Below are 26,419 nucleotides of genomic sequence, written 5' to 3'. Positions count from 1 at the left end.
ATCACACGTGGCCATAATGTATCCTTTTTCCCACTTAAATTCGTTTAAAATATTAAGTAAACTAATTGTATCTTTAAGATAAGTTGGACATTGCTTTACTATATTTTGTAAGAATCTGTCAATATACTGTGACAGATTCGATAAGAGGGATCCTATCCCGGATACTATTGGCCTCCCTGGTGGGTTAGAAATATTTTTGTGTATTTTTGGCAATATATAAATCACTGGAATTTTTGGATAATCAATGGTTAAAAACTTTTGTTCTTTTTTATTTAAAATACCCATTTCTGAACCTTCTTTGATAAAACTTTCATATTCTATCTTTATCCGACTCATAGGGTTATTTTCCAATTTAAGGTAGGTGTGGTCATCATCTAATTGATTTTGTATTTCCTCTAAATATTTAGTTTTTTTGCCAGACGACCACACCCTTCCCCCCCTTATCTGCCAGGTTTAATTACAATGGATGTATCTTCTTTTAATTCTTTTAAAACTTGTTTTTCCTTAAATGATAGATTATTTTTTATTTTTTTTTAATTCTTTATTTTTTCGTGCAAGAGTTAATATTACAAGCTTTCATGCTTTGCCACAACAGCAGTAGCATGTACCGAATTACAACAGGATTTTACAATTGTGGCACAGGATATAGTTGCACATTTTTTTGTTTATGATAGTCGAGAAAAAGTAAACGTTAGGGAAAGGTAGGCGTAGAAAAGCATGCTAAGACATCGCTTTACAGAATTGAGTCGAGGACAGATGGTTCAGTGCTTAGTGTGTTAAGACGAAGTAAAAGGAAACAGAACGAGTCTGATATGCTACCAATAGGCGATACTCAAGATAGGAGCAGTAATTAAACTAATGGCATGCTTAATAACATAGATTGGTAAATTGCAGGTTATATCAAACAGCGTTAGGTGTAGATAGCTCCGCACTTTTTAGATTGACCACCAGGGGGCAGCGAGCCACTAAGCTTGCCGGGTAATGCATTTTATCAGGCATAGACAGGTGTAAATGTTTGCCCTGTTGTGATAAAATCGTCTGTGTTACAATCATAAATGATATTAAAGAGTCAGTGTAAAACACAAGTATATACAGTACTCTGCAGGATTTTCATTCTGTATGGTAAGCATCCGCTTGATTGCTGCTGCAGCTGTGCTGGGTCGGCTGGCTTCTCAGCCCTCTCTAGGTCGCTTGTGATGCTTTGCTTGCTTCAGCCTTGGGTACCTGAGGGAGCCTGCGTGCTGTGCCCGCTCTGTGTGAGCAAAGTGAGAGTCCAGGTAAGAACCCCTTGATCCGATTGCACAGGGAGTTGTAGCTTCAGCTGGATGTGAGTACTTTCTCCGGTTTGGAATAGGCGCGGCGGCCATTTTGGAATATGCCGCGCGGTCATGCTTTGAGCTCTTTGCCGCTTGGATAGTGAGTGCCGTCACTGCCTCTCTCCGGTGGGGTCCGGGATAACCCCCCCGGCCCACAGGGGGGGGGAACGGAGCCCTTAGTGGGCACGCGAGACGACCCGCCGGACCAAGCGCCGGAGATCGTCCGTTTCTCCAGCCAGGGCCTCGCGGCAGGCCTCAATCCCGCCCGCCCAGTGGTCCGCTCTGCTGTCAGGACGGGGGCTGACATGAACACCGCGAGTGGCTCTTTGCGTCCTCCTTGCCTTCCTGTGGCCATTGCTCGCCAAACAGAGGCATAAAAGGTGATTTCTGCCTGATTGTGGCCATTTCCCTGGGGAGCCGAGGTGCCCCACGTCCTTCCCGCTCGGCGGTCAGGCCCCGCCCCCAAATGATAGATTATTTTGATATTTATTCAAAGGTTTTAATTTTTTTAAATCTTTTAAACATGATCTTTCAAAAACTTTCATTTCTTCAGATTTTTTATTTAGCGGATAGAATAAAGACTTCCGTTTTAAGTCTGTATGATTATAACTATTATCTACTTCTTCCTCTCTTGGTTTAAAATCTTTAAAAAATTTCTTTAAGCATAATTTACGTAAAAACCTATTTAAATCTAAAAAAATGTCAAATTTATTAGCTTCGCAACTAGGTGCGAATTTGAATCCTTTTCTTAATACAGATATATGTATATCTGTCAAAGTTTTATTAGATGAATTAAAAATAGGTATTGTTTTTTCCTCTAATCCCTCCTTATTCACTCCCTTCTTTTCCTTTCTCCTTCTTCCTCTATTTCCCCCTCTTCTGTCTCTCTTGTTCTTTTTAATGGGGTATTGGTCCTCCTCTTGTTCAAATATGCTGGTCCTAAAAAAACATCTTGATTTTCTTCTCTTAATTCTCTCAGCCTATCAAATCTATTAGATCAGAATTGCAGAATGTATTAGTTAAGATTGTATTAGCATTTGCTGTTTCATGTAATATAAGTCCGATATTTTCTCGGACTTAGAAGTTTTCATTGACTTTGTCTCAATGCACATGCGCACTTTGAACTGGTCCACGTGAAGAAAAGTCTCTGTAATACCGGAAGTTCATCACCAGAGGAGAGAATGACCGCTGACCCGGAAACATTCTAAAAGGAAATGACGTAATTGAAAACCGGAAGTAACGTAACGGAGACAGAAAACGCGCCTTTTTTCGATATTTAAACCTGACAAGTAGTCATAAAATTTAGCACTTTGAAAAAGACCATCGGTCGAAACGCGTTGTGCACTTTATCTATTGGAGATCCATTTTTATGCTGTTTTGTACAAATAAAGATTTTGTTCCTGCACCTATACCTTCTTTTTGGCGTATGTTAACCATCCAGGAGGGAAATTGAGGATTTGCAGTGAAGCTTCTACACTACATCCAGCACTTTTGGTCCCACACATTATCTAAAAAGGCGCTATAAGTCTGAGCCACTTCCATAGGCTCAGCAAATTGTGAGTGAGATTATTTCTTCTCCATTCTTGTTTTAATTCATTATACAGGCTATACTATGTCTCGTGTTTTATATTTTTAGGATATACAGATACATGGTAATATCGCATGTTTTTTATTCACATACTGGTTTATTCACCATATATTTTGCTCTCACCATATTGTATATTTTATTGTCGATTTTATTTGTGTGATTTGGAGTGATACACACTTGGTGATTTAGAGCATTTTCTCTTCAGTTTTCGTTTTCCCTTTCTTTCTACTTTTATGAACAGCTGTTTAATGTAATGCTTGCAGGACGGCCAGCTGCTGCAGAACCTCTTTGTTCCCGTCTCTGCAAAGGGCTCCAGGCACTGCTTGCTGTGAGTGTGAGCCACTGTAAATTAGGGGCAGAGGGCACTTGCACTGCGGTAAAGACGGGTCTGGGCAGGAGAAGAGTGCAGTGCAATCAGTGCACTCCCCTCCTGTGGGTCACCAGTAGACTGGTGCGCCTGCCTAGGATCAGAGCCGGTGCAAGGATTTTTGCCGCCCTAGACAAAATAAATATTTGCCGCCCCCCATGTGACATCCCAATGCCACACCCATATGATCTGCCATATTATTATTATTATTATTATTTTATTATTTATATAGCGCCAACAAATTCCGTAGCGCTGTACAATGGGTGGACTAACAGACACATAATTGAGATCAGACCACTGGACGTACAGGAACAGAGGGGGTTGAACTAACGCCAGTGCTGCACACAGTGTGTGTTTACATTAAAAAGCCTGCAGGGACCGGCTATAGACACCAGAACCACTTCATTAAGCTATAGTGTCCCTTTAATGTGAGGTAAATTATAGATTAGTGTCACTAATAATATACTAGATTGCCTACTTACAACCAGATGAGGATGATGATGGGCTGCAGTTTGGCTCCACTGGTCTGGTGTAGAACAGGATATCTGGAGGCTGTTTGCAACTGTGGTCACAAAATTCAATGTTCTGGGAGAATTGGAAGCAGCTCCATTTTTTGGGGGCCCCTTACATAGCTCAAGGTCTGGGCCCAGGGCCTGACGGTGAGTATGTTCATAAGGCCCACTCATAAGTCCACTTATATGTTCCACCCACCCATGAGTTCGCTCACAGGGAGTGGAGTGTGTAGGGGATGTGTTATGTGTTATTGTAGATGATCTAATATGTGTGCTTATGGTATGTAGTCTATAGGGATACCAGTTTGTGTAGGTGATGCAGTGTGTTTGTGTGTAGTGGAAGCAGTGTGTATTTGTGTATAAGGGATGTATTATGTGTTTCTGGTTGTGTGTAAGGGATGCATTGTGTGAATCTGTGTTTGTATGCATAAGGGATGCAAGGTGTGTGTCTGTCTGTATGTGCATTGAGTGTAAGAGATGCACTGTGTTTCTGTGTGTATGTAAGCCTTTACCTTGCAGTTGGTTCATTAGGTATCCAATTTTGTCTCTATCCGTGGGAAAAGACCCAGGAGAGGCTTCAAAATGGTACTCGATCTGATAAAAAAAAAAAAACCCTGACATAAGGAATAGCCAATAGTCAGGGATAACAGAATTCAGGGAAGTCAGAGCGAATCCATAGTCAATAACCAAAGAAACACGATCAGGAACATACTCTCGGATAACCAGCAAAGGGAAACCACGACAGGGCCTAAGTATAAGAAATGAGCATGTTTAAATATCCCTCTTATGAATCCGATTGGCAGTACTCTGTTTTTGACCCCAAAACGTGCGCACGCGTCCTCTGCATAATGTCACCCGCATTTCGACGTCGCTACCACCGTGGACAGACGTGGGGCTCCTTAACAGTGTGGATCCAAAGCGGCCGGCGTCCACCGGCATGTCGCAAAAGCCAGGCCTACTACAGGAAAGGTGATTATTGTTGTGCATAGCGTATGGAGAGGATGCATACGTGACACTGAGGTCTGGAGGAGCTGGTCTGAGATTTGTGGGGTGGAGGCAGGTGTGCTTAAGCAGAGAGTGTCTGCCATTTCTGTTAGCTTAAGGGACCTACCAGAAGGAGGCAGCAAACCTCTCTGACTGTTTGATTGACAGCCAGGGGGGTGTTCCCTAGTTAATTTATAAACGTGCTGATTTCTCATAGAAACTGACACTTTTATAAACTGGGATTAGACTAGGATACTCTTCACCTATAAAAAAGCTGAAGTGCTTTTGAGGGGCAGAGTGGTCCTTTAAGTTTTTGCTCTATATTTGAATCTTTTATTATGTCATCTGAGTCCTGTTGAGAAATTTTTTAGTGTATGGTCCACTACACTTTTAGACAAGCATTTTATACCTGGATTACCTTAAGAATGCATTTGCACATCACCACATAGGAGTTGTTAAAAGTAGAAATTAGCCCTGGTGAGTGTGATGTTGAACCTCCAGACTTGAACAGGTTAGTAATCGTTAGGCCTTGTTAGTAGCATTGGATTTACATTTTGAGCCGCCCTAATTTACTTATCTACCATCCTATTAGCTGTCCTGATTTAATTATCTACCAGTACTGTCAGCACCGGGCAATCTGATGAGTGTTTCCATGCATAACAAGCACTTTATGAATATGACTAACACTTATAGACTAATGACAGTAATGGCAATGTGATCTTTAAGGATTCTACTGGGTTAATCCATCTCAAGTAGTTCAGCAAAGGTTGCTAGGTCAATTTAAAATTTTCCTAGTTATTTTGAGTGATTACCGCTATGTGTTGGTATTGCAAAACTACTGCACAACAAATTTTGGTTATACAGATGTTTATAGAAACCTCAATATCACATCTCAGGATAGACTTAGCACCTTGGAGCAAAAGCCGACCTCAAGAGCACATTACAAAGTACCTGTACATATATAAACATTTTACACATTCTTTTTCCTGAACATCATTGAATATTCCACTTTTATAGTCAATTTATGATGGGAAGGATTTGAGTCTCAGTACTACATTTGCATGACAAACATTTCTTGTATCACACAAAGATGTGTAATGGCACAAGATGAGCTAAAACCAGCTTGAAATCTGAGTGGAGACCCACCAAAGAGCAGGCTATATTAGCTGTTGCCCATTCTCAGTACTTTCTTGCACCTTGTTTTTTGCTCTCTGACACAAAAATGACCCCCTTGTTTAAAATTAGTAAAACAAATCTAAAAAAAAAAAACAAACTAGTGACTTTGCAACATCCATATATAGAGGTATTCACTCAAAAAAAAATATGTTGAAGCAACAAACTTTATAATTATTAAAATGGACTGACCTTAGTCCCAAATTAAAATATGCCAATACTTTCATGTCATGTTCTGGAGATCATACTAACACAGTGATTCTAACCACATTTTCAAAAAAGCTATTGTAAATTCCTCCTGCACATGCTTGCACTAATGTTTTCAGGGAGATATTGCCTTGTTATATAAACAAAGTGTTTCTGTGTTTATTTGTTTAAATCCCTGCTCACACCAGGAAGTTATAAGTATTTATTGTGCTCCTCTCCATTAGCTGGGACTTTTTAATGAGCTGCGTGCCGTCAGCGTCGCATGTAGCTCCTGAAAAAGGCATTTAAATGCTTATAACTAGATCACAGTGTGAGCAGGGTTAAATCCCTGCACACACACACCAGTAAACCCAGGTATCCATTGTTAGTGGCCTTAGACTGACAGGTGAGCTACATGCAGAGCTCAAAGTGAGATTGGGATACACAATTTTTAAATTTAAATCCCCATGCACAGCAATGTAGTGTGAGGAGAATTAAATCCCTGCTCACACCAGGAAATCCAGGTATTGTTAAATTTGGGGCTCCTCTGTCAGCTGGGGACAATTTTTAGTGGGCCCAGACTTTTTGAGCACTGCATATAGCCCGTTAAATCCTACGAAAACACTGCAGCGTAGCAATCAAGCTCAGCCACAGTGATTCTCTCACTGGCACATACCACAATAGCATTTTGATCAGAGATGAGGTTTGTCCGCACCGATCGCAATTAATTGCAAATACTATTTCCAAAGCAAACTATATGAAGCTGTTTTACTGAAAATAACCAGTAGATCGAAGAAACATACCACTCTGTTTTAGCTTAAATATTCCCTTTGCTAATATCTATACTGATATTAATGGAGGGAAACCTTTGGGATTAGGATTAAATTATGGAATAAGATTAGGTGTAGAATAAGTATTAGGGTTATTATTCGGTTTAGATTTACAATTGTTTTAGGATTAGGTTTCAGATAATGGTTTGGATTAGGATTAGGGCCAGCAAGGTAATCATTCTGATGAAATCAGCAAGATAATTCCTCTGCTGACATCAGCAGAGGGAATCCTTCTAATATTATTTTATAATGTGGATTAGCATAGGATTAGGGTATGGTTTAGAATTAAGGTTTACCATTAGATTTAGTGTTCATTTTTGGATTAGGATTAGGAATATGTTTAGAATTAGTGTTTACTTTAGTATTAAGGATTTAGACTAGGATTAAGATTTTTACTTTGCAAAGGTATACATATGAGGTGTAGTATTCAATGGGACACATGAGATTCAAAAAGCATAAAGTAATACAATATGTATTTAAATATTGAAAAATAAAAATTAGAACCATGAATGTTGAAGGACAAAAATGGTGAAAAGATTGCACCTCAATAAAACTCCAAATATCTCATGGTATCCATTTATGTAGTTATATAATTATGTGAGCGACTAAAATGCCCCAAAATGTATCATAGAGCAATCTTCAATTTGCCTTTTTTTTTTTTAAACTGCAATGTGCAGGTTATACATTCAGCTCTGTATCTTCTCAAAAACTTGGCAAGGTGGTCATTCTCTACTCAGGAGATACAGCTGAGCACAATGTAGTGATTTTGATTACAGTAGCACATATCAAGCTTACAAGACAAACTGCTAAATTGCAATGTGCATGTAAAAAAATGGCTGTATAATAAGGCTCAAAATACGTCATATTAAATATGTCTAGGGTTGCCACCTGGCCGGTATTTGAGGCTGTGTGTCGGGTGCCGGTATTGCAGTAATACCGGCAATATAAATGCCGATGTTTTTCTCAGCTAAACTGAGATTCGGGTGCAATGCAGACACCGGCCAGTAGGGGTCTCTGTGTGTGGATAGAGGTAGGGCTAGGAAGTTGCATCATCTCCCTGCTTGCCTCTCTCCACTCACTATCCACAGGGAAGCAGCTTAAACAGTACTGAGTGTCCTGCCTGCAGCTCAGGTAAGTGAGGAATGGGGAGACAAATGGGAGGACAGAGACATGGGGACACTGGGACTGGGAGACATAGGGACACTGCTCCCATTGTCCCCTAGTGTCTAAGTGTCCCTATGTCTCCCAGTGTCCCCTCCTGGGAGAAACAAGGGACACTGAGTCACTGGGGGACATCAAGACACAGGCATTAGTGGACACTGGGAGACACTAGGAGACATGAGGACACAGACACATGGGGACACATAGGGACACTGGAAGACACTAGGGGGCATAGACACTAGGGGACACTGATACACTAAGACACTAGGGGACATGAGGACACAGATACTAAGGGGCAATGGGAAACTAGGGAACAATGGAAGAAATGAGGACACAGACACTAAGGACATGGGGCATCCCCATGTGTCTCTAAGTGTCCTTGTGTGTCTCTGTGTCCTCATGTGTCTCTTAGTGTCGAGACATGGGGATACTGGGGGACATGGAGACAAGGTACTCTGCGAGACACATGGAGACAGGGAGACACAGAGACAAGAATAGACACAGAAGGGGGTAAAAGAAGAAGGAGAGACAGATTGGAGTTTGGGCAGGAGGAGAGAGAGAGACAGATGATTAGTAGATATACCTTCACAAACAAAAAACATGCTTATTTTATTCTGCATAGCTGCAAACTTGCTGTTTTTAGCTTTTGCAAGCCATCCCCTTTTACCCGGCTGCAGACATTCTGTAAAATCAGGACAAATAAATGAATGTGGTTCAACACACACAGTAAATATTTATGTGGTCCTTAAGTGAAAAAGAAACAAATGAAGGGGTTAATCAATAAGAAGTAAAAAAATAAACAACAAATAAAAATATATATATATATATATATATATATGTACCTTCACAAACTGCTGTGCCCCATCCAGTTATATAGCAATTTTCGGTTGAAACTGTTGCTTTTGCTAAACAGATTGGTCGAATGTAATCAGTGTACTTTATATCAATCTCCAGGTACACTAAAGCAATATCATTATTTCTAGTTAAATCATTATAATTCTTATGAATATTAATTTTTTTAACCTTGGATTCAATAGCTGTGTTGCCTGGGGTTGCCATTAGTATAAATCCAAACACAGCTTTCCAACTGGTAGCATTACTGGGAAACAAAATAAATTGAAATGATGTTAGACAAGCAGAAATTAATCAATTAATTAATCAATTAATTTAATCAGTAAAGACAACATTTTCACCAATCTTAATATACGTATACATCCACTTCATTGCAGATGGTTTGACTGACAAGCCCTGTTTCTCGCCCAAGGTCTTTTATTAACTGATCCACACCCCAATTCAAGAGACCTTAATTATTTATGCTATAATCAAATGAAAATCCTTTGTTTGGTGGTAACTTGATAAGAGGACTTTAAACGTTAATCTGAAGGATGGCTTTGCAGTCTTTAAGATTTGTGGAGGCCTCTAATCAGTTTATATCTTTGAATGAGTGGAAAGGGCAAATAATATTTTGAACATTAGCAACATTTGTGAGTACTCATGTATAAGAATAGCAAAGGAAGTAACCACTATATCAATGTGCCATATCATGTTCTTTCTAATAAATATATTATTTTGACAGACATGCATAGCACTTTACATTAGGGCAGGGATCGGCAAGCCGTGGAACACAGAGCTCCCCAGGGTTCCCTGACGGACCAGGAACTATGCAGCACTTTGGATGGGGCAGCATTTTGCTGCTCCCAATCCTCCCCAGCTTGCCAGATTGTGCTTCAAATGTCTGCCCAGTCCCATTTGGACTCCAGAGAAGCCACCTTCCTACTGCTAAATGATAAGTAAAAAGGAGGGTGGCTAAAATAACATTATTGTGAATGTGTGTGTACAGCAGTATGTGTCAGTGTGTGAAGCAGTGTGATCTTGTGTGTGTGCATAGCATAATGTATGGCAGTGTTTAACTATGTATACCTTGTGGTGTGCATTGGAAGTGAGTGTGTATTGGTATCTTTGTGTATCCCATGAATGCCTCTGGAATGAATAGCTGCATGTGTTTGGGTACTTCTGTCTGGGAGTGTAAGAGACATATGTAAACACAAATACTAAAAACAGTCACCCCCACACACATCGATTTACATGCAGGTTCCTCCGCAAGCACCACTGACAACAGAATATGGCAACACTCATACATAACACAAGCAGAATAAAGCCACAAACACATGAAACGCAATACTCCAAGAGAAGTTCAAGTTTTGTTTTGGCACAACCAAAGGGTCTGTGTCAGGATTACTAATTGATCCCGCACGCAGAATTGTATCACACCTAAGGATAATGTATAACCGGACCTTGGAATGGCTAAACTTAACGTATCCAAGAATAGTCAGAATACTTGCCAAGGTCAGGGATTGAGAATCAGACACAGCGATGAGAAAAAGCCAAAAGTCAAGGATACCAGAAGTCAGAACGAAGTCAAAATCAAATACCAAAAAAATCAAGATCAGGAACACACTCTAGGATTACCATCAGGCAGAAACCACCACAGGGCAACGAGAAAATGTAAAGTTTAAATAACCCTCCTGTTATTCCGATTGGCTGAAATCGGCCTTTGACTCCAAAATGTCATCCTCAACGTGAGCAATCATGGGGCTATAAGGTGGCATAGAACCCTAGCAGCCGTCGTCCCTAGACATGCTGGGTTTTTCAGGTATCCGGGTGCACGGCTGTAGATGGGTACAACTTCCTGTCAGGACGGTAAATACCATTTAAACACATTACCATAAGCAGACAACTTCGTTTCATTACCCCCCCAACTGAAGACCGCCCACCGGGCGGGCAGGGCCCGGCTTGAGAGGAAACTTGTCGTGGAAGGAGCGAATCTTACGGCCAACATGGATATCAGAAGCAGGACCCAAGAGTGGTCGGCAGGTCCATGGCCCTTCCAATCAACCAGGTACTACAATTAACCACGAGAGAACCTGGAATCAATAATGGAGGAGACCTCGTACTCCTCCTGACCGGAGAACCAAAGGAGGAGGGGGAACCACCGGGGCTGTATACTAATTGCAAATAAGAGGTTTGAGTAAAGATACATGAAACGAATTAGGAATGTGCAAGGAAGCAGGAAGGACCAATGAATAAAAAACAGGGTTAATTCTCTTAAGGAAACGGTAAGGACCAAGAAACCTCAGAGCAAATTTCATGCTAGGAACTTTCAGCCTAATGTTACGAGAAGAGAACCAAACCTGGTCCCCCACCTAGTAGACTGGGTTGGCACGCCGCAGTTTATCAGCATGGGACTTAAAGCAAGCAGCCAAGTTTCAAGAGCGGAGTGAACTTTATGCCAAGTATCACGAATAGAGGCCAAGTGGTCATCCAGAGTGGGGATAGCTGTGTAAGAGTAGGATGGCGACCAGTATTGACAAAGAAAGGACTGTGTATAGATGTGTCATGGGTAGCGTTATCCCTGGCAAATTCTGCCCCAGGCAACAAATCAACCCAGTTAGACTGAGTACTGTTTACAAAGCAACGTAAATACAGCTCAAGCGATTGGTTAGCCCTTTCAGCCGCACCATTGGTCTGGGGAAGGTAAGCAGAGGAAAAAGACAAGTTATTGCCCAACTGTTTATTGAAGGCCCTCCAGAATCATGACACAAATTGGGATCCTATCTGACACAATATTTTAAAGGAATCCCATGAAGCCTAACAATGTCGCGTATAAATATGAGGACTAGATCCTGAGAAGATGGCAATTTTTTGAGTAGAATGAAATGTGCCATTTTGGAAAAGCAGTCTACTACCATAAGGATGGTGGTATAACCATTAGAAATGGTTGAGACAGATGAGACCATGGAACACTGGGTATGGGAAGTGGATGTAATAATCCACACTGAAGTGTGTGTGGAACCTTAGAGACTGCACAAACAGAACATGCTTCCACATAATACTTAAAATCCCTTCTGAGAGATTCTCACCAAAATGATCTGGAAATAGCGGATATAGTTTTATTAATACCCGGATACCCAGTGTGGCGAAAGTAACCTTGCCACTGGTACTTGGAGGGGCCTGCTTGCCAGCCTCTTGCCCTAGGATTATGGGCCATGCAAAAAGACATGTCAAAAAGTGACTTCCATGGAAAAAACAAACCACTGAACAGATCTTGGTGATTTTTGAATATGTTGGTCACCCACATCAGGGCTATCTGAAGATGTGACTCTTGTGGGGTTTCCATGGATCTTGGGGGTATTTTTGGGGTGTTTGTAATGTGTGTGTTTTTCTGTACCTGGAGATAATGATTTATCTCTCAGACACAGAGGAGGAGTATGTTGAATGTATTGCTTGTCTGTGCCTCTCCCCCTCCCCCTTTTCCTGTCCAATTGTTTCTCCAGCAGGGCGTTGTCCCAGGGACACTGCCAGACCAGTTTAAACTGGCTGCTTTGTCCCTCCTCAATCTCCCATCAGCCCTTGCTATTGTCTGACCACACCTTTCCTTGTACTATAGTGCTCTATGTAACCTATTGTATGTAAATGAGGCTGTTGGGGGTTTAAATGTATGTATAAATTGTAAGTGCTGGCTTCCATTAAACAGACTTGCTTTACCCCTTCATGAAGTCTTGGCTCATGTTTGGGGGATTGGGGAACTACACTCTGGGGATTGCTATAATCACTATTCTCCCTTGAGTATAATCACTAGCTCTTCTAAGAGCTGTTTCTGGTACGCCCTCTGGAGGAGGAGAGGTCTACCCACTGGGTCCAGGGTGGGTGGAGGACTGTGAGACCCCAACCAAGATGCGGCGGTTTATGGGGTCTACAGTGCTTATGGTGTCTGGTGGAGTGCTTGGAGCCCTCGGAAATTACTAGGAGCATCGTTTGGCGGAGGTACTCGGTCAGTGTGCCAGGCGGTCCGTCACACCCAGCAGTAACATTGTCGTGGAATATTTTCAACACCTCTTTCCTGTCATGTAATGGAATAAACAATTTACCTAGAGGTTTATTGTTAGGTGCCTGGAACTGAGCCGCCATGATAGCACAAAGCAATGGTGATTACAAAGAAAGGACAGTGGATGCTATGGTACACTCAGGAGGAACCATGGGTGACATCTCTTGTTCTAGTTCTGACTCTTCATCAAATTGTCTAGATAAGGCGTTGGCTTTAACATTTTTAGGACCAGGCCTGTAAGTAATAATAAAGTTAAAGCGGGACAAGAACAGACCATCTAGCCTGTCTAGAAGACATACGTTTTTCTCATCACCAATATAGGCCAGATTCTTGTGATTGGTTTGTCAGTATATTTAATTGAGCAGATATTTTTTGTTAAATAGAAATTTAAAGTGTATACTGCTAGTCACTCTCAGCACAGAGGTGACTCCATTTTGTTACAGAATGCTAAGACAGACACAAGATTTCTCTTTCTATCACTCTATTCATTCAAATCTGAGCTAAGGAATGCGACTAATGTAAACAGAGATAAAACCTGAGACAAGGCATGATGTCTAACAGCAAAAGGGGGTTGAATGTAACAACCCAAATATATATATATATATATATATATATATATATATATATATATATACACACACACACACACACACACACTATCCACAAATAACTTGCTATTATTATATTAATCATATATAATTAGTACTATGTTAATAACGAAGAAATATCATATTATTTACTAATGTTAGTGGAATAAGTGTAATAGACACGTATAAATAATTTTAAACTACAGTCTCACACAAGAAAACCAAACATCAAATGACAGATAACACTAAGTAATTATTTTAACTTTTTTTTTAAATTAACGGAACATTACTAGTTCCATTGTAAGAGAAAGGGTGAAATTAAGGTTAGGAGGTGTCAAATCTAATTTTATGACTAAAATTGCAGACACCCAGACTGGGTAAGAGTGAACCAAAGTCTTTGAAGTTGAAAGGTTCTGTGATTGATAGTAGCCATAAGAGATAACAAAAATGACGTAAAATGCATCACAAATTTCAGTTAACCCATTATACAAAAAGGTAAATGAACCCCCAGACAAGAATTTTCTGTGATGTAATTGCGCCATCTATTGACCAAAATCTAGATGATAGTCCATAGGGAAAACATTCCCACAGTTCCCTATTGGTCCTATCAACTAGTGACATGCAGAGAATTTTCCCCTTTAAAAGTAAGGACAAAGGGAAGAGAGGGACATTAAGACCATTGGACACTCTAAACACTCTCTTGGACTCACATCTAACAGCTAAGATCTGACATCTGAATCAAAAGCTGGACACACTTAATTCTTTATATTTTCCAATTAACACAACTTCAAACCTCTGAAAACTTTTCTATTTTCCACAATTCTCATCATACTTGCATTAGAAATTCCTGGGACATATCTACACATCTGATAGAAAATCTACAACCTAATTGGTAATTATGCGGGTTTAATTTAATTTAATTAATTAATTAATTTTGCTAATAGCAGGAATACATATCTGGATAAATATTGGTCAGATTTCAATTATTATAAATCATAATTAGCTAAGGAATATATGGTTATAATAATAATTCCATTCCTGCACGTGGAATAAAGATAACAATATATTAACAGTAAATTTGAAAATGTTAGCATACCAAATTTTTATCCAGAGATATTGACTTGTTCTGATAAAAAAAATAGATAATCTTGATTAAGAAAGTTAAAATTCTGCAGCGTAAAATCTGGTTAGAATTATTCTTATTAGATGGTCCTAGGAATGGTGAACGATCTTGCCTATGAGGATTGTAGCCAGCAGTGGAAGAGTTAATTCAGTGTGATTTGAATGTCAAAGTTTTTATTGCTTTACGCTGCACTGCTGTGTTCTGTGAAGTTTTGTCTTCTCTGTGAATTTGGTTTCTAAGCAGTGTTCTATCATAAATCTTATTGACAACTGTGCATATAACTTGCTTTTAGCTGTCCATATTGTGTTAAACCACTGCCATATTGTAAACTTATGTTATACCTAAATATCCACTGATTATTGTCACGCATGTTACATATATTATTTTATTATTATTGTCACAATAAATTATATTTTTATAATTAATTTGTGATTACTGTGTGAAGTAAAAATCTTCTGGTGAAACTTCCTCTAGGATCTAAGAGAATTAAAATTGTGGGTAATTCTCCGCTTTAAATCATTAATCGGGGAACAGTGCAAAGATATCAATTTTTGATATAATAAAAATTATTAAATTAATTTTTGATAATTTTTATGAAAATATTATTTTTAATATTTATCACCCCATAAATATCCTCACAATTTGGAGGCAGACTGCTGAGATCATTAGTTGAAATTATATTTCACACAGTAATTCGGAGGCATTGCTATTTGTGTATTTCATGCAATATTAATCTTGATACAGAAAAGAGTTTTGTATTGCGATTAAATCAGTGTATAAAAATATGGACAGCGATCCATCTGTATCAGACAATGTCAAAATAATTGAAGACCTGAGACTTCATGCTCTAGTCCATATTTATAAATATATGAAGATTGAACTAGACTATGATGAATGGTTGAAGGACATAGAACTGGGGGCTAATACTTCCATTCTAGAAGATGCACCCATAATAAGACATCTTAAATTAATTGGAGAACAAACCAACATAGAGAAAAGAATAGGGTACATAATACACTCTTGGCCATTCTTTATGTCTGGACATCTAAAGACGTTAGAAGAAAACAGGGTACTGAATACCAGACTGAACACATACAGTGACGATTTGGGCATTCAAAATGGGAAATACCAAGATTTACTTACTGAGCATAATAACCGTCAGGCTAATCACGAAAAAGAACTGAAAGTTATGACGGATAAAGTGACAATTTAGAGAAAAGGGGAGAGCAAGGAACCTGTTCCCGCTGCCTTTATTGGGTTAATTACAGGACAAGAAAAAGAAAAATGCTTTCTTGATCGCTAGGGGACACCTATACAAGATAAGCCACAGCAATGGTTGCCTGACTAAACAAGAAGTCAATATCGGCAATCCAATGTTAAATTGGGAAAAACAATATAATCAAGAAAAATAACAAATACTTTATTATTCGATAGGGGACACCTATCCAAGGTAAGCCCCAGCAATGGTTGCCTAACCAGATAACAGATTACTAGCGGCAATCCAATGTAGAGTTAAAAAAAGGGGAAAACAGTGTGAATCAATAGATGAGTTTAACACTCTTGTGGTACACATATGTATCAGAAAAATGATAATAGGATACAATTTTTCATTTTTCTGATACATATGTGTACCACAAGAGTGTTAAACTCATCTATTGATTCACAGTGTTTTCCCCTTTTTTTAACTCTACATTGGATTGCCGCTAGTAATCTGTTATCTGGTTAGGCAACCATTGCTGGGACTTACCTTGGATAGGTGTCCCCTATCGAATAATAAAGTATTTGTTATTTTTCTTGATTATATTGTTTTTCCCAATTTAACATTGGATTGCCGATATTGACTTCTCGTTTAGTCAGGCAACCATTGCTGTGGCTTATCTTGTATAGGTGTCCCCTAGCGATCAAGAAAGAATTTTTCTTTTTCTTGTCCTGTAATTAACCCAATAAAGGCAGCGGGAACAGGTTCCTTGCTCTCCCCTTTTCTCTAAATTGTCACAATATCTCTGAGGGTTACCCCCTCCCCACCTGTTCCTCTAAGACTCAAGACATTTACTCTGAGGCTAATTTTTTCTTTGTTTATGACGGATAAATGTGCACAGGAAATAATTCAGCTTAAAAAGCCATTGGAAGAATACGAAAAAGGAAAGTCAAAAATCAGACAGTGAGATTAGTAGTCATCACTATGTGCCAAGAAGTTGCACAAAAATACAAGAAAGGGCTATCTGTAAATCCCCTCCTTATTATTATTTTCCCACACCAGACAAGGTTTCCCTAAACAGTCTGAAAGAAAAGATGTGAGTAATTCTGAGAAAACATCTGTGGAACAGGATTCCTCATCTCATGATGTTGCCAAAAAAAAAAAAGTTTGAAAAGACTGTCTTGGCCAAGCTTGAGATGGGGAATCAGGTTCAGGATGACAGGAGTGAAAACAGACATGGTTTTGTACACTGGCAGAACTCTGATGCTGATCAGAATTGTGATAGTGAACGAGAAGCTCAGAGTGATGGGAGTGAAAGTGATTGCACTGTCCACTCTGAAGGCCATGTGACTGCTATGCCATCTGCACTGTTATACGGATCTAATTCCTCTTCAGCAGCCAGATCGCACACACGTTTAGCTAAAAGCAGGGAAACTAGAAACAGGATTAATCAAATAAGCATGTCTATGAAACTCCTAAGATTATTAAATTCCTTAAAGAGACAGTCCCACAATTTTCTAGAAGTTCAGGAAACATATCTGAACAACTGGAAAATGATGAAAGAGCCATGAATTCACTGGGCATGTTTGATGACATCCATAAGAAATGGTACATTACATGGACCTTTGATTCAATATTGTCACGGTAGTGTACCCAACACGCAAGATTTAGTCCAACAATAGACAAGATAAAGCAGACACGTCTTACCGGACCTTAGAATGGCCAGACTCGACGTAGAACAGAGAAGTGACAGAGTCAGGAACGAGCCGAGGTCAAGGGAACAGAGAGACAGCGAAAACAAGAACTAGCCAAGGACTGGTACACAGGAATCAGTAAGCCGGCAAACAAGACAAAGCAGGGATAAAGAGAAAAATGGAGTCAAATACAAAGCCAAGGTCAAGCACGAAAAATCCACAACTGAACGATACAAGGGCTAAAGGGAACTGAATCAGAAACTACGATAGGGCAGGGAGTTAAGGGAGAGGTAAGTATAAATACCCTAGTATTCAATTTGATTGGCCCCTGTCATATCCACGCCCCCAAAACGTGAGTGTATGGGGAATGTGGAATGATAGGGACCAATAGGGGCCAATTATATAATGCATCCCAACAAAGAAAAAAAAAAGTGGAGTATCCATTATTTTTTCTAAAGACAGAGTATTTGAGTGCCCACATCAAAATGCCGATTCGGAAGGTAGATTTATAATATTGGTTGGTCTGCTGAATGGGGTGATGTACACACTTGTGAATGTATACTTGCCCAATAAACATCCGACCAAGTTATTAACTAATATCTTGAGATTAGTTGAACAGGTGAAAAAAGGAAAAGTAATAGTGGCAGGCGATTTCAATTGTATACTTGACCCCATTATGGATAAACAACTGAGTGTAAATCAAAAAATCAATCAAAATTTAGTAAAGCAGGCTAAAGAAATTAACAAATTAGTGAACAAATTTGATTTAATTGATTGTTGGAGAATGTTGCACCCCAATGATAAAAACTATACTCATAGATCTGTTCCTCATGGCTCAGCGGCAAGAATTGATTTGATACTTGGAAATATAAATTTTTCTAAATTTCTAATCTCAGTTAAGATAATTGAAAATACATAGTCAGATCATGATCTAATACTGGTTGAAGTTGCTGAAGATATAAAAAAAATTCCACCATTATGGAGATTAGATGACAGTCTCTTAGAAGAAAAGAAAAATATCGATTATATGACTAATTTGATTGACTTATTTCTTAAACGAAACTGGAGTGTAAACCAAGGACAGGTGTCCAGGGAACACTAGTGAGATACTGATCTGAGTTGTTAGTCACTTAAAATAAAAAATCATTTAATTGGTATACAAAACCATGAACTTAAAGTAAATGAAAAAAGAAAAGAATGTAAAAGGTGAAAAATAATAATAAGTGCACTCCAACAGGGAGGAGGGTAGGGAGGTAGCTCAGGGAGCTCAGGGATGAGCTTAGGCAATGGGTAAAAGGAGGTAGAAGTAGTATATAGCTATATAATAGTCCTAAGCAAGAGTAAACTGCTCTCTATAGAAATGGACATAAGCTATAGGGGCTACTGTGAGAACCACTCCAATACCCAGAGCAACAGAGTACACAAACGGGTTAACTCCAGGATACTGTAACAGCCCGTGTGATATAGAGTACTTCACACCTGCTATAGAAATTGAATAAATCCTTGGAGTGTACAAAAAGCCCGTTAGTAGAACCCCAGTATTAGGTTACATAAGAGGATAAAGTCCTAGAACCGTGTTACAAATAACTTCACACTAGCTCCTAAGGTACAATATATCCTCAAGGGCTAGTGCCCTATCTGTGCCATATCTGAGGTATACACTCATGTTGAACCCTGAATAACACTCCAAACCGGCTACCAACCCTCCTTGCCCTGATTAAACACCCCAAACAATGGTGAAGAAATAAGTGCTGTGCTTTAAAAAAACATAAATTCTGCCTAACGCGTTTCGGCGCTAAAGAGAGCGCCTTTCTCAAAGGCTATCAACGGAGAACTGACTCCGGACTCGTGTTAAGTATGTTGTACTGAAAGAAATGAGCCAATCAGTGATGAGTGTGGGCGGCGTTCTATTCAGCCGCAATAGCCGTTTGTGAGTGGTTCGCCAATCTGTCAATCAGATGGTGAGGCCCCAATCGGAAACGGAGGGGCGGAGCTAGGTGCCGAATCTGGAACTCATGTATAATGTGTTACCATGGGAACCTGCTCGTGTACCGGTCTCATTCTTTATAACGTAAACGCATTCATACAGTGTGGTATTGCCAAATAAAAATCTTAGGGGCTCAAGAGAGACAATAATACCCATTCCTCATGGTATGGCAATGGATGAATAGCCCGTGGGGAGGGTTTTTCCCCGGATTTAAGGCAAAATCGTATTTAATGGGTTACATATAAAGTGCATATTGAGACACAGCTTATCACAAGGTGGCTATTAACAATAAACACATATAGCTGCCGTTGTTCATTTTACAACAGTTCATGAAAGTGACATATTAGTATAATGATACTTGTAAGGATAGGTGACAAGCAACTAATATATATCGTATGAAGGGTTTATGATGCAATAAAAGGGGTGAATGTGAAGCCTTCATTGAGGCCAAAAGGGGATAGGGTGTTCAGTGTCTGGATCCAAAAGCATTCTTTCTGCCTCAAGATCAGGTCCAGATCCCCCCCTCTTTTTCCCACAATGACCTTTTCAACCCCTGCAAATTTGAAGCATCTAAATGTTTCACTATGGTGTCCTCTAGCATGTCTAGCCACAGGGGTATCCCTATTCGATGGAACTGAGTGGATATGTTCCATCATACGCCTCTTGAAGGGGCGTATAGTTTTTCCCACATATTTTTTACCACATTTACATGTGAGTAGGTAGACTAGTCCTGTGGAGTTACAGTTAAAAAATTGTTTGATAGGAAAGGTTAGTGTGCCTGAGGAGTCTGTGATGGATTTGGAGTCTTTATCTATGTAGCGACAGGCTACACAGCGTCCACATTGGTAGGTGCCGTACACATTTAACCAATTTTCCTTACTAGTATTGCGTTTGGAAAAGTGGCTGGGTACTAGCATGTCCTTGAGGTTTTTGCCTCTTTTTGCTGTTATTGAGACATGTGGGGGGATCACATCTTTAAGGTGTCTATCCTGAGTAAGTAATGGCCAAAACCTAGCCAAAATCTTTTTCGCTGGGTCCCATCCTGCATCGAACTTAGCCACACATCTAATAGTTTTAGGGGGGCATGGTTTGGGACGGTTGTCCAAGAGATCCTCACGTTCACTTAAAAGTGCTCTTTGGTATGCCTGTTTCAGGCATCTATTGGGATACCCTTTGGCTTTAAATCTTGCCTTCAGTATGGCTGCTTTCTCTATAAAGTCTTCCACAGATGAGCAATTTATTTTAAGGCGCAAGTACTGTCCCACTGGAATACCCCTCTTTAGTGGGTTAGGGTGGTGACTACGCCAGTTGAGCATATTGTTAGTGGATGTAGGTTTGCGATATAGAGTGGTCTGAATCGTGAGTTGTTCAGTAATAGTGAATGTGCAGTCTAGGAAATTCAAAGATGATAGCCCAATTTCCATGGTCAGACGAAGATTCAGGTCATTAGTGTTTAAAACTTCCACAAATTCTGTGAATAGTTCTTGGGTTCCTGTCCATATGACCAGAATATCATCTATATAGCGTTTCCAAAGATGGACACAGTCCATATAATGTTTTAAGCGCTCTGAATAGACAATATGTTTTTCCCACCATCCCAGGTGCAGGTTGGCATAGGAGGGGGCACAAGACGTCCCCATCGCAGTGCCCTGCACCTGGTGGTAGAATTTATTGTTGAAAAGAAAGAAATTATGAGTCAAAATGAACTTTAAAAGGTCTAGTACAAAGGTGGTATGGTGCGAGTGGCTAGAGCCCCTTGTTTCAAGGAAAGTGCCAACGTGCTGTATCCCACCTATATGGGGTATTGAGGAGTAAAGTGCCTCCACATCGAGGCTACAAAGCATCGCCCCCTGTGGTACTTTGATTGATGTAATGCATCTTAGAGTGTCTTTTGTATCTCTAAGGTAGGACGGTAGTTTTTCTACATAGGGTCGTAGAATTTTATCTACGTAGGTGCTACCTTTGCATGTTAGATTATTAGTGCCTGATACAATCGGTCTAGCTGTCAAGGGTTCATAGCCTTTATGTATCTTGGGGAGACAGTAGAAGGTAGATATTACTGGATCTTTTACAAAAATACTCGCATATTCGTCCTTTGTGAGTACACCATGATCGAATGCTCTATCAAGTAGATTTTTGAACTCAGAGAGAAATTTGGAAGTAGGGTTTGATGGTAAGACTTTATAAGTGCTTGCATCATTGAGTATCTTTTCAGCTAGCTGAGTGTAGTGGAATCTGTTTAGAATGACAATGTTGCCCCCCTTGTCTGCCGGTTTGATGATAACCTGTTCATTGTCCCTTAGATCAGTTATTGCTTTCCATTCCCTTCTTGTGAGGTTATGTCTCGGTTTAACCTTAAAGGCATCAATGTTCAGGTTCTTAATCATATTGGTTGTAGACTCAACAAACATGTCAATGCTTTTAAATTCACGAAAGTTCGGAGTAAATTTACTTTTTGGATGCAGATCTGTATAGGGTGGGGGGGAAGCATTATCATTGGTTTCAAGAAGGGACACCAAGTCAAGAACACATTGATATTCTCTTTCATCAAAGCCTAGTTCTTTGGCTTTTTTCTCGTCTCTCACTTTAAAGAATTTGTGAAGGGCTAGCTTTCTCCCAAACAAGTTTATATCTTTAATCCATTCAAATTTGCAGAATGGTGGAGTTGGGACAAAAGATAGACCCTTCATAATTACTTGTTCTTGTATCATGGTGAGAGGGGTGTCTGAGATATTAATTATTCTAGTGTCTCCTTCTAGTACCGTCTGCGAGTTCTCCCCCTGTTGCGAGTTTGTCTGTACTGTATGGGTTGTTCCCCCTCCCTCTGTAGTTGCCCTAAAAAAGACACTCCTTTTTTGAGGATTCCTTTGCCTCTCTGTGTGGCTTGTCTAGTTTGCGGCACTGCTGTAGGTTCACTATCTGTATCTGAGGTCTCATATTCAGATGTAGTGCAGCAGTCCGAGTCTACTCTATCTGACTTATTTCTTAAAGAAAATTTAACGGAAGAGATCACTAAAGAATGCCTTTGGTGTACATTTAAAACAGTGATAAGAGGATACTGGATTAAGCTGGCAAGTCAACAAAAAATAAAAAGAGAGGTTAAATTATCAGATATGTATATCGAATATTATAACTTATCAACTTTGAATAAAAGCAATTTTTCAAGAGAAAGATTAGAAAAAGATTAAGATCTGCGAAACAAAAATAAACAAGTTAATTGAGCCTAGAATTCAACAAAATCTTAAAAAATTGAAAATAAAATTTTATTATAAAAACAACAAAGTAAATTCCATGTTAACAAACAGATTAAAAAAACTAAATCTGGAAAAAACATTTTTATAACATAATAGTAGGAGGCGAGAACATTATAAAACCTGAAGATATAGCTGAGGCTTTTAAGAAATTTTATGGCAAATTATATAACCTAAATTTAAATCCTCCAATAACAGCTATGGAAAGATACATATCAAAGATAAAAATGCCAAAAATCTCAATAGATCAGAAAAATAATTTAAACAAACCATTTACTACAGAAGAATTAGAATGGGCAATTAAGAACTTAGCAAAACAAAAAGCTCCGGGCCCAGATGGGTATACTAACCAATTTCATAAAAATTTTAAATTTCAAATTATTCCAGTGTTAACAGACACATTTAATGAAATATCAAAAATAGGTCACGCTTCTAGAGACTTTTTAAGAGCACATATTACTCCAATATTAAAACCGGGCAAATCTCCGACAGAATTATCAAATTATCGCCCAATATCATTAATAAATGCTGACGTAAAACTTCACTCAGCAATTTTGGCAAATAGACTTCAAGCAGTATTGCCAGAAATCATACATAAGGACCAGATAGGTTTTGTAGCTGGGAGACAATCTAATAACAACACTAGAAGAATGATAGAGATATTGGATTGGGCCCAAAAAACTGGGGTACCCCTGCTGACCCTATCCATTGATGCCGAAAAGGCTTTCGACAGGGTCAGCTGGGATTTCCTAAAACAAACCATGTTAAAAATGGGCTTCGAAGGTTGGTTTACAGGGGCAGTGGAGGCTCTTTATTCAGAGCCGTCAGCTAGAGTTGTAGGTAGAGACTTAAGATCTGAATGCTTTAATATTCTAAACGGCACGAGACAGGGGTGTCCACTCTCTCCGCTTTTATATGTTATTTCAATTTAACCCTTGGCATGTAGAATTAGACAAACTATAGGTATAAAAGGGATTTATACCCCAAATGAACAACTTAAAATCTGTCTTTACGCAGATGATGTTATACTGACTATTACAGAACCAGAATATTCACTACCACTACTATTACAGGAGATAGCACAATATGGGGAGGTTTCCAACTTTAAAATGAATATCAATAAAACACTAGCCTTAACTACAAATATAAGGAAATCACAGATACAAATGTTAAGACAAAATTACCCATTTAACCGGTCAATTACACAGCTCTCATATTTAGGCATCTTGTTAACATCTGATGTTGACCGCTTAATGGAAATTATTTTTTTAAATCAACTAAAAGAAATGAATAGATTACTTAAGGAATGGAGGTTTTATGAAATTCCATGGTGGGGCCGAATAAATACAATTAGGGCCTATATAGTCCCAAAATGGATCTACCTGTTTTGCATGATCCCTCTTAAGATCTCAATACACTGGTTAAACTTAATACAGAAAAGTTTCACAGACTTTATATGGAGGGGCAAGAAACCCAGAATCAATTCAATAACATTAGCAAATAAAACTTATCGGGGAGGTCTGGGATATCCATTAATAATAAATACTTATCAAGCAATTATGACGTCACATGCCCTAAATATACAAGCCACAGATTGCAAAGAACAAGCCTGGTATAAACTAGAACTATATAGAGAGGAGTTGCCAAATCTAGAAACATTACTTTGGGATAATATAGGTAAAAGGGCTCGTATACCAGAATTTAAAAGCAAGATTATTTCACAAACAATAAATGAATGGTATAATATAAAAAAAAAAAACTTGGGAATAGTTGATTTAATTCCAGACACCATATCTTTGAAATTGGTGGAAAACATTATGGATGATATAACTTTGGAAAACTGGTATATTAACTCTGATACTTGTATTAAATATATATATAAAAACGATCAGGTAGAAGACTACCATACTTTAAAGATAAGATTAGCCCTACCCCCTAGAGAAATTTTTAATTATTTACGCATTAAGAGTTTCCTAAGGACGCATCTTATAAAATATAATGGGGATAAAGTACATTTACTTAGAAAGATCCTATCCAAAGAAACTACGAAAAAGAAATACTCCATAATACTGGATTTGTTAAATTTTATAAAACAACCAAATATCCCCACAACCTTCAAAAAATGGGAAAGAGATTTTGATATCAATGTCGACTTTAATTCGTGGTGCCTCGCTTTTTCAAAAGTTAAAAATCATCTCCACTCCTTAAATATATTGGAAAATGTTATCAAAGTCAGCTACAGATGGTATATGGTTCCAAGGAGACTAAATACAATTTGCCATACCAATCCTCCAAATTGTTGGAGATGTTTTAACTTGGACGGCTCCATGATACATATATGGTGGAGCTGTCCAAGGATTCAACCAATATGGGAACTCATATATAAAATAATAGCTGAGATAAGCAATATTCACTTAAATTTTTCACCAGAAACTGCTTTATTACATATCTATAATAACAAGTTAAACAAAAAAAAAAAAACAAATATTAGTTATACATTGCTTTATGGCCATAAAGCTGTTGATAGCAAGATTCTGGAAAAAAACAGATATCCCAAACCTACACCATTTAAAGAATCAAATCCTGAACCAATTAGAGATGGAAAAAGGAATAACTTAATAATAATAATAAAAAAACAAATTTTACTAAGAGAGTTATATAATACCTTAATAGTAGACATAAACCACATAGAATAGCAATGGCTTAATTGTATAAAGATTAAGAGATAACCCAATGTACTTTGTCTGTTTTACTGTATGTTGAATAAGTATGAATGTGTACTAATCATAGATAAGATGAATAAAGTATGCAAATGTAATGCTTATATTGTTAAAAAGAAATAACGTCGCTGTATGATTATGGTGCAAATGTATGATATCTTTTTTATGTCTGATTCACAATAGAATCACTGTTTTATTGATTGTGTATATGTATAAAACATTGTCTCAAAAAAAATGTAATAAAAAATAAAAATAAAAAAGATAGGGGCCAATGGGAGACCGTTTCACATTTCGGCTCCCACTGTCTCTTTAACAGCGCGCCCGAGACATGCGGCGCGCTCTTAGAGCTAGGCGGGACACATGACCGCGTCTCCCGCCTTCATCAGAACTTTGAGCGGTGCAGGACCGCGCGCGGCGGGAACAGAGGACCTCGGCTGGCCCCCGGGTAAGGTAAGCACCGCTACAAATATGCCGTATTCATCTGGAGAGTCTTCAAGCTATACAGCTAATGTCCTGGTCAAAGGTGAAATATGAGATAATCATGGAATATGGTAAGTATAAAACCATTGCTTCTTCCAGGAAAGCGCTTGATAACTTAAAGTGCCGTCAAGATCAAAGCCCCAGAGAATTTTGAATAATTCTTAAAAATGCATATTCCATGGCCCAAAGAAAACCCAGGTATGAAAGTACAGAATTCAAAGATCTGTATTTTCATGCAATGCCGGTAAACATACAAATGAATCTCGCAAGAGATAATGATTGTAAGTTACCGTTAGAATGGCTAATCAGTCAGTGCTTGAAATTGTATACTATACACCATGCACATGACGACAATCAGCAAAAAGGTTAAGAAACCT

At 38.8% G+C, this 26,419-nt stretch overlaps 1 protein-coding gene across 1 annotated transcript in view; it reads right to left on the bottom strand.

Moving 5' to 3' along the window:
• LOC134569255 (polyserase-2-like) overlaps positions 1 to 26,419 on the bottom strand; it is a 111,011-nt gene that overhangs the window by 67,012 nt on the left and 17,580 nt on the right. The window contains exon 2 of the mRNA XM_063428171.1: positions 9,141 to 9,216. Within this exon, the coding sequence (XP_063284241.1) occupies positions 9,141 to 9,216 (76 nt within the window). The remainder of the gene's footprint in view (positions 1 to 9,140; positions 9,217 to 26,419) is intronic.

Source organism: Pelobates fuscus, chromosome 1, assembly GCF_036172605.1.
Source record: "Pelobates fuscus isolate aPelFus1 chromosome 1, aPelFus1.pri, whole genome shotgun sequence".
NCBI classification, from domain to species: domain Eukaryota; kingdom Metazoa; phylum Chordata; class Amphibia; order Anura; family Pelobatidae; genus Pelobates; species Pelobates fuscus.
Note: the sequence above shows the minus strand (reverse complement) of the source record. Positions and strands in the feature narration are given on the sequence as shown.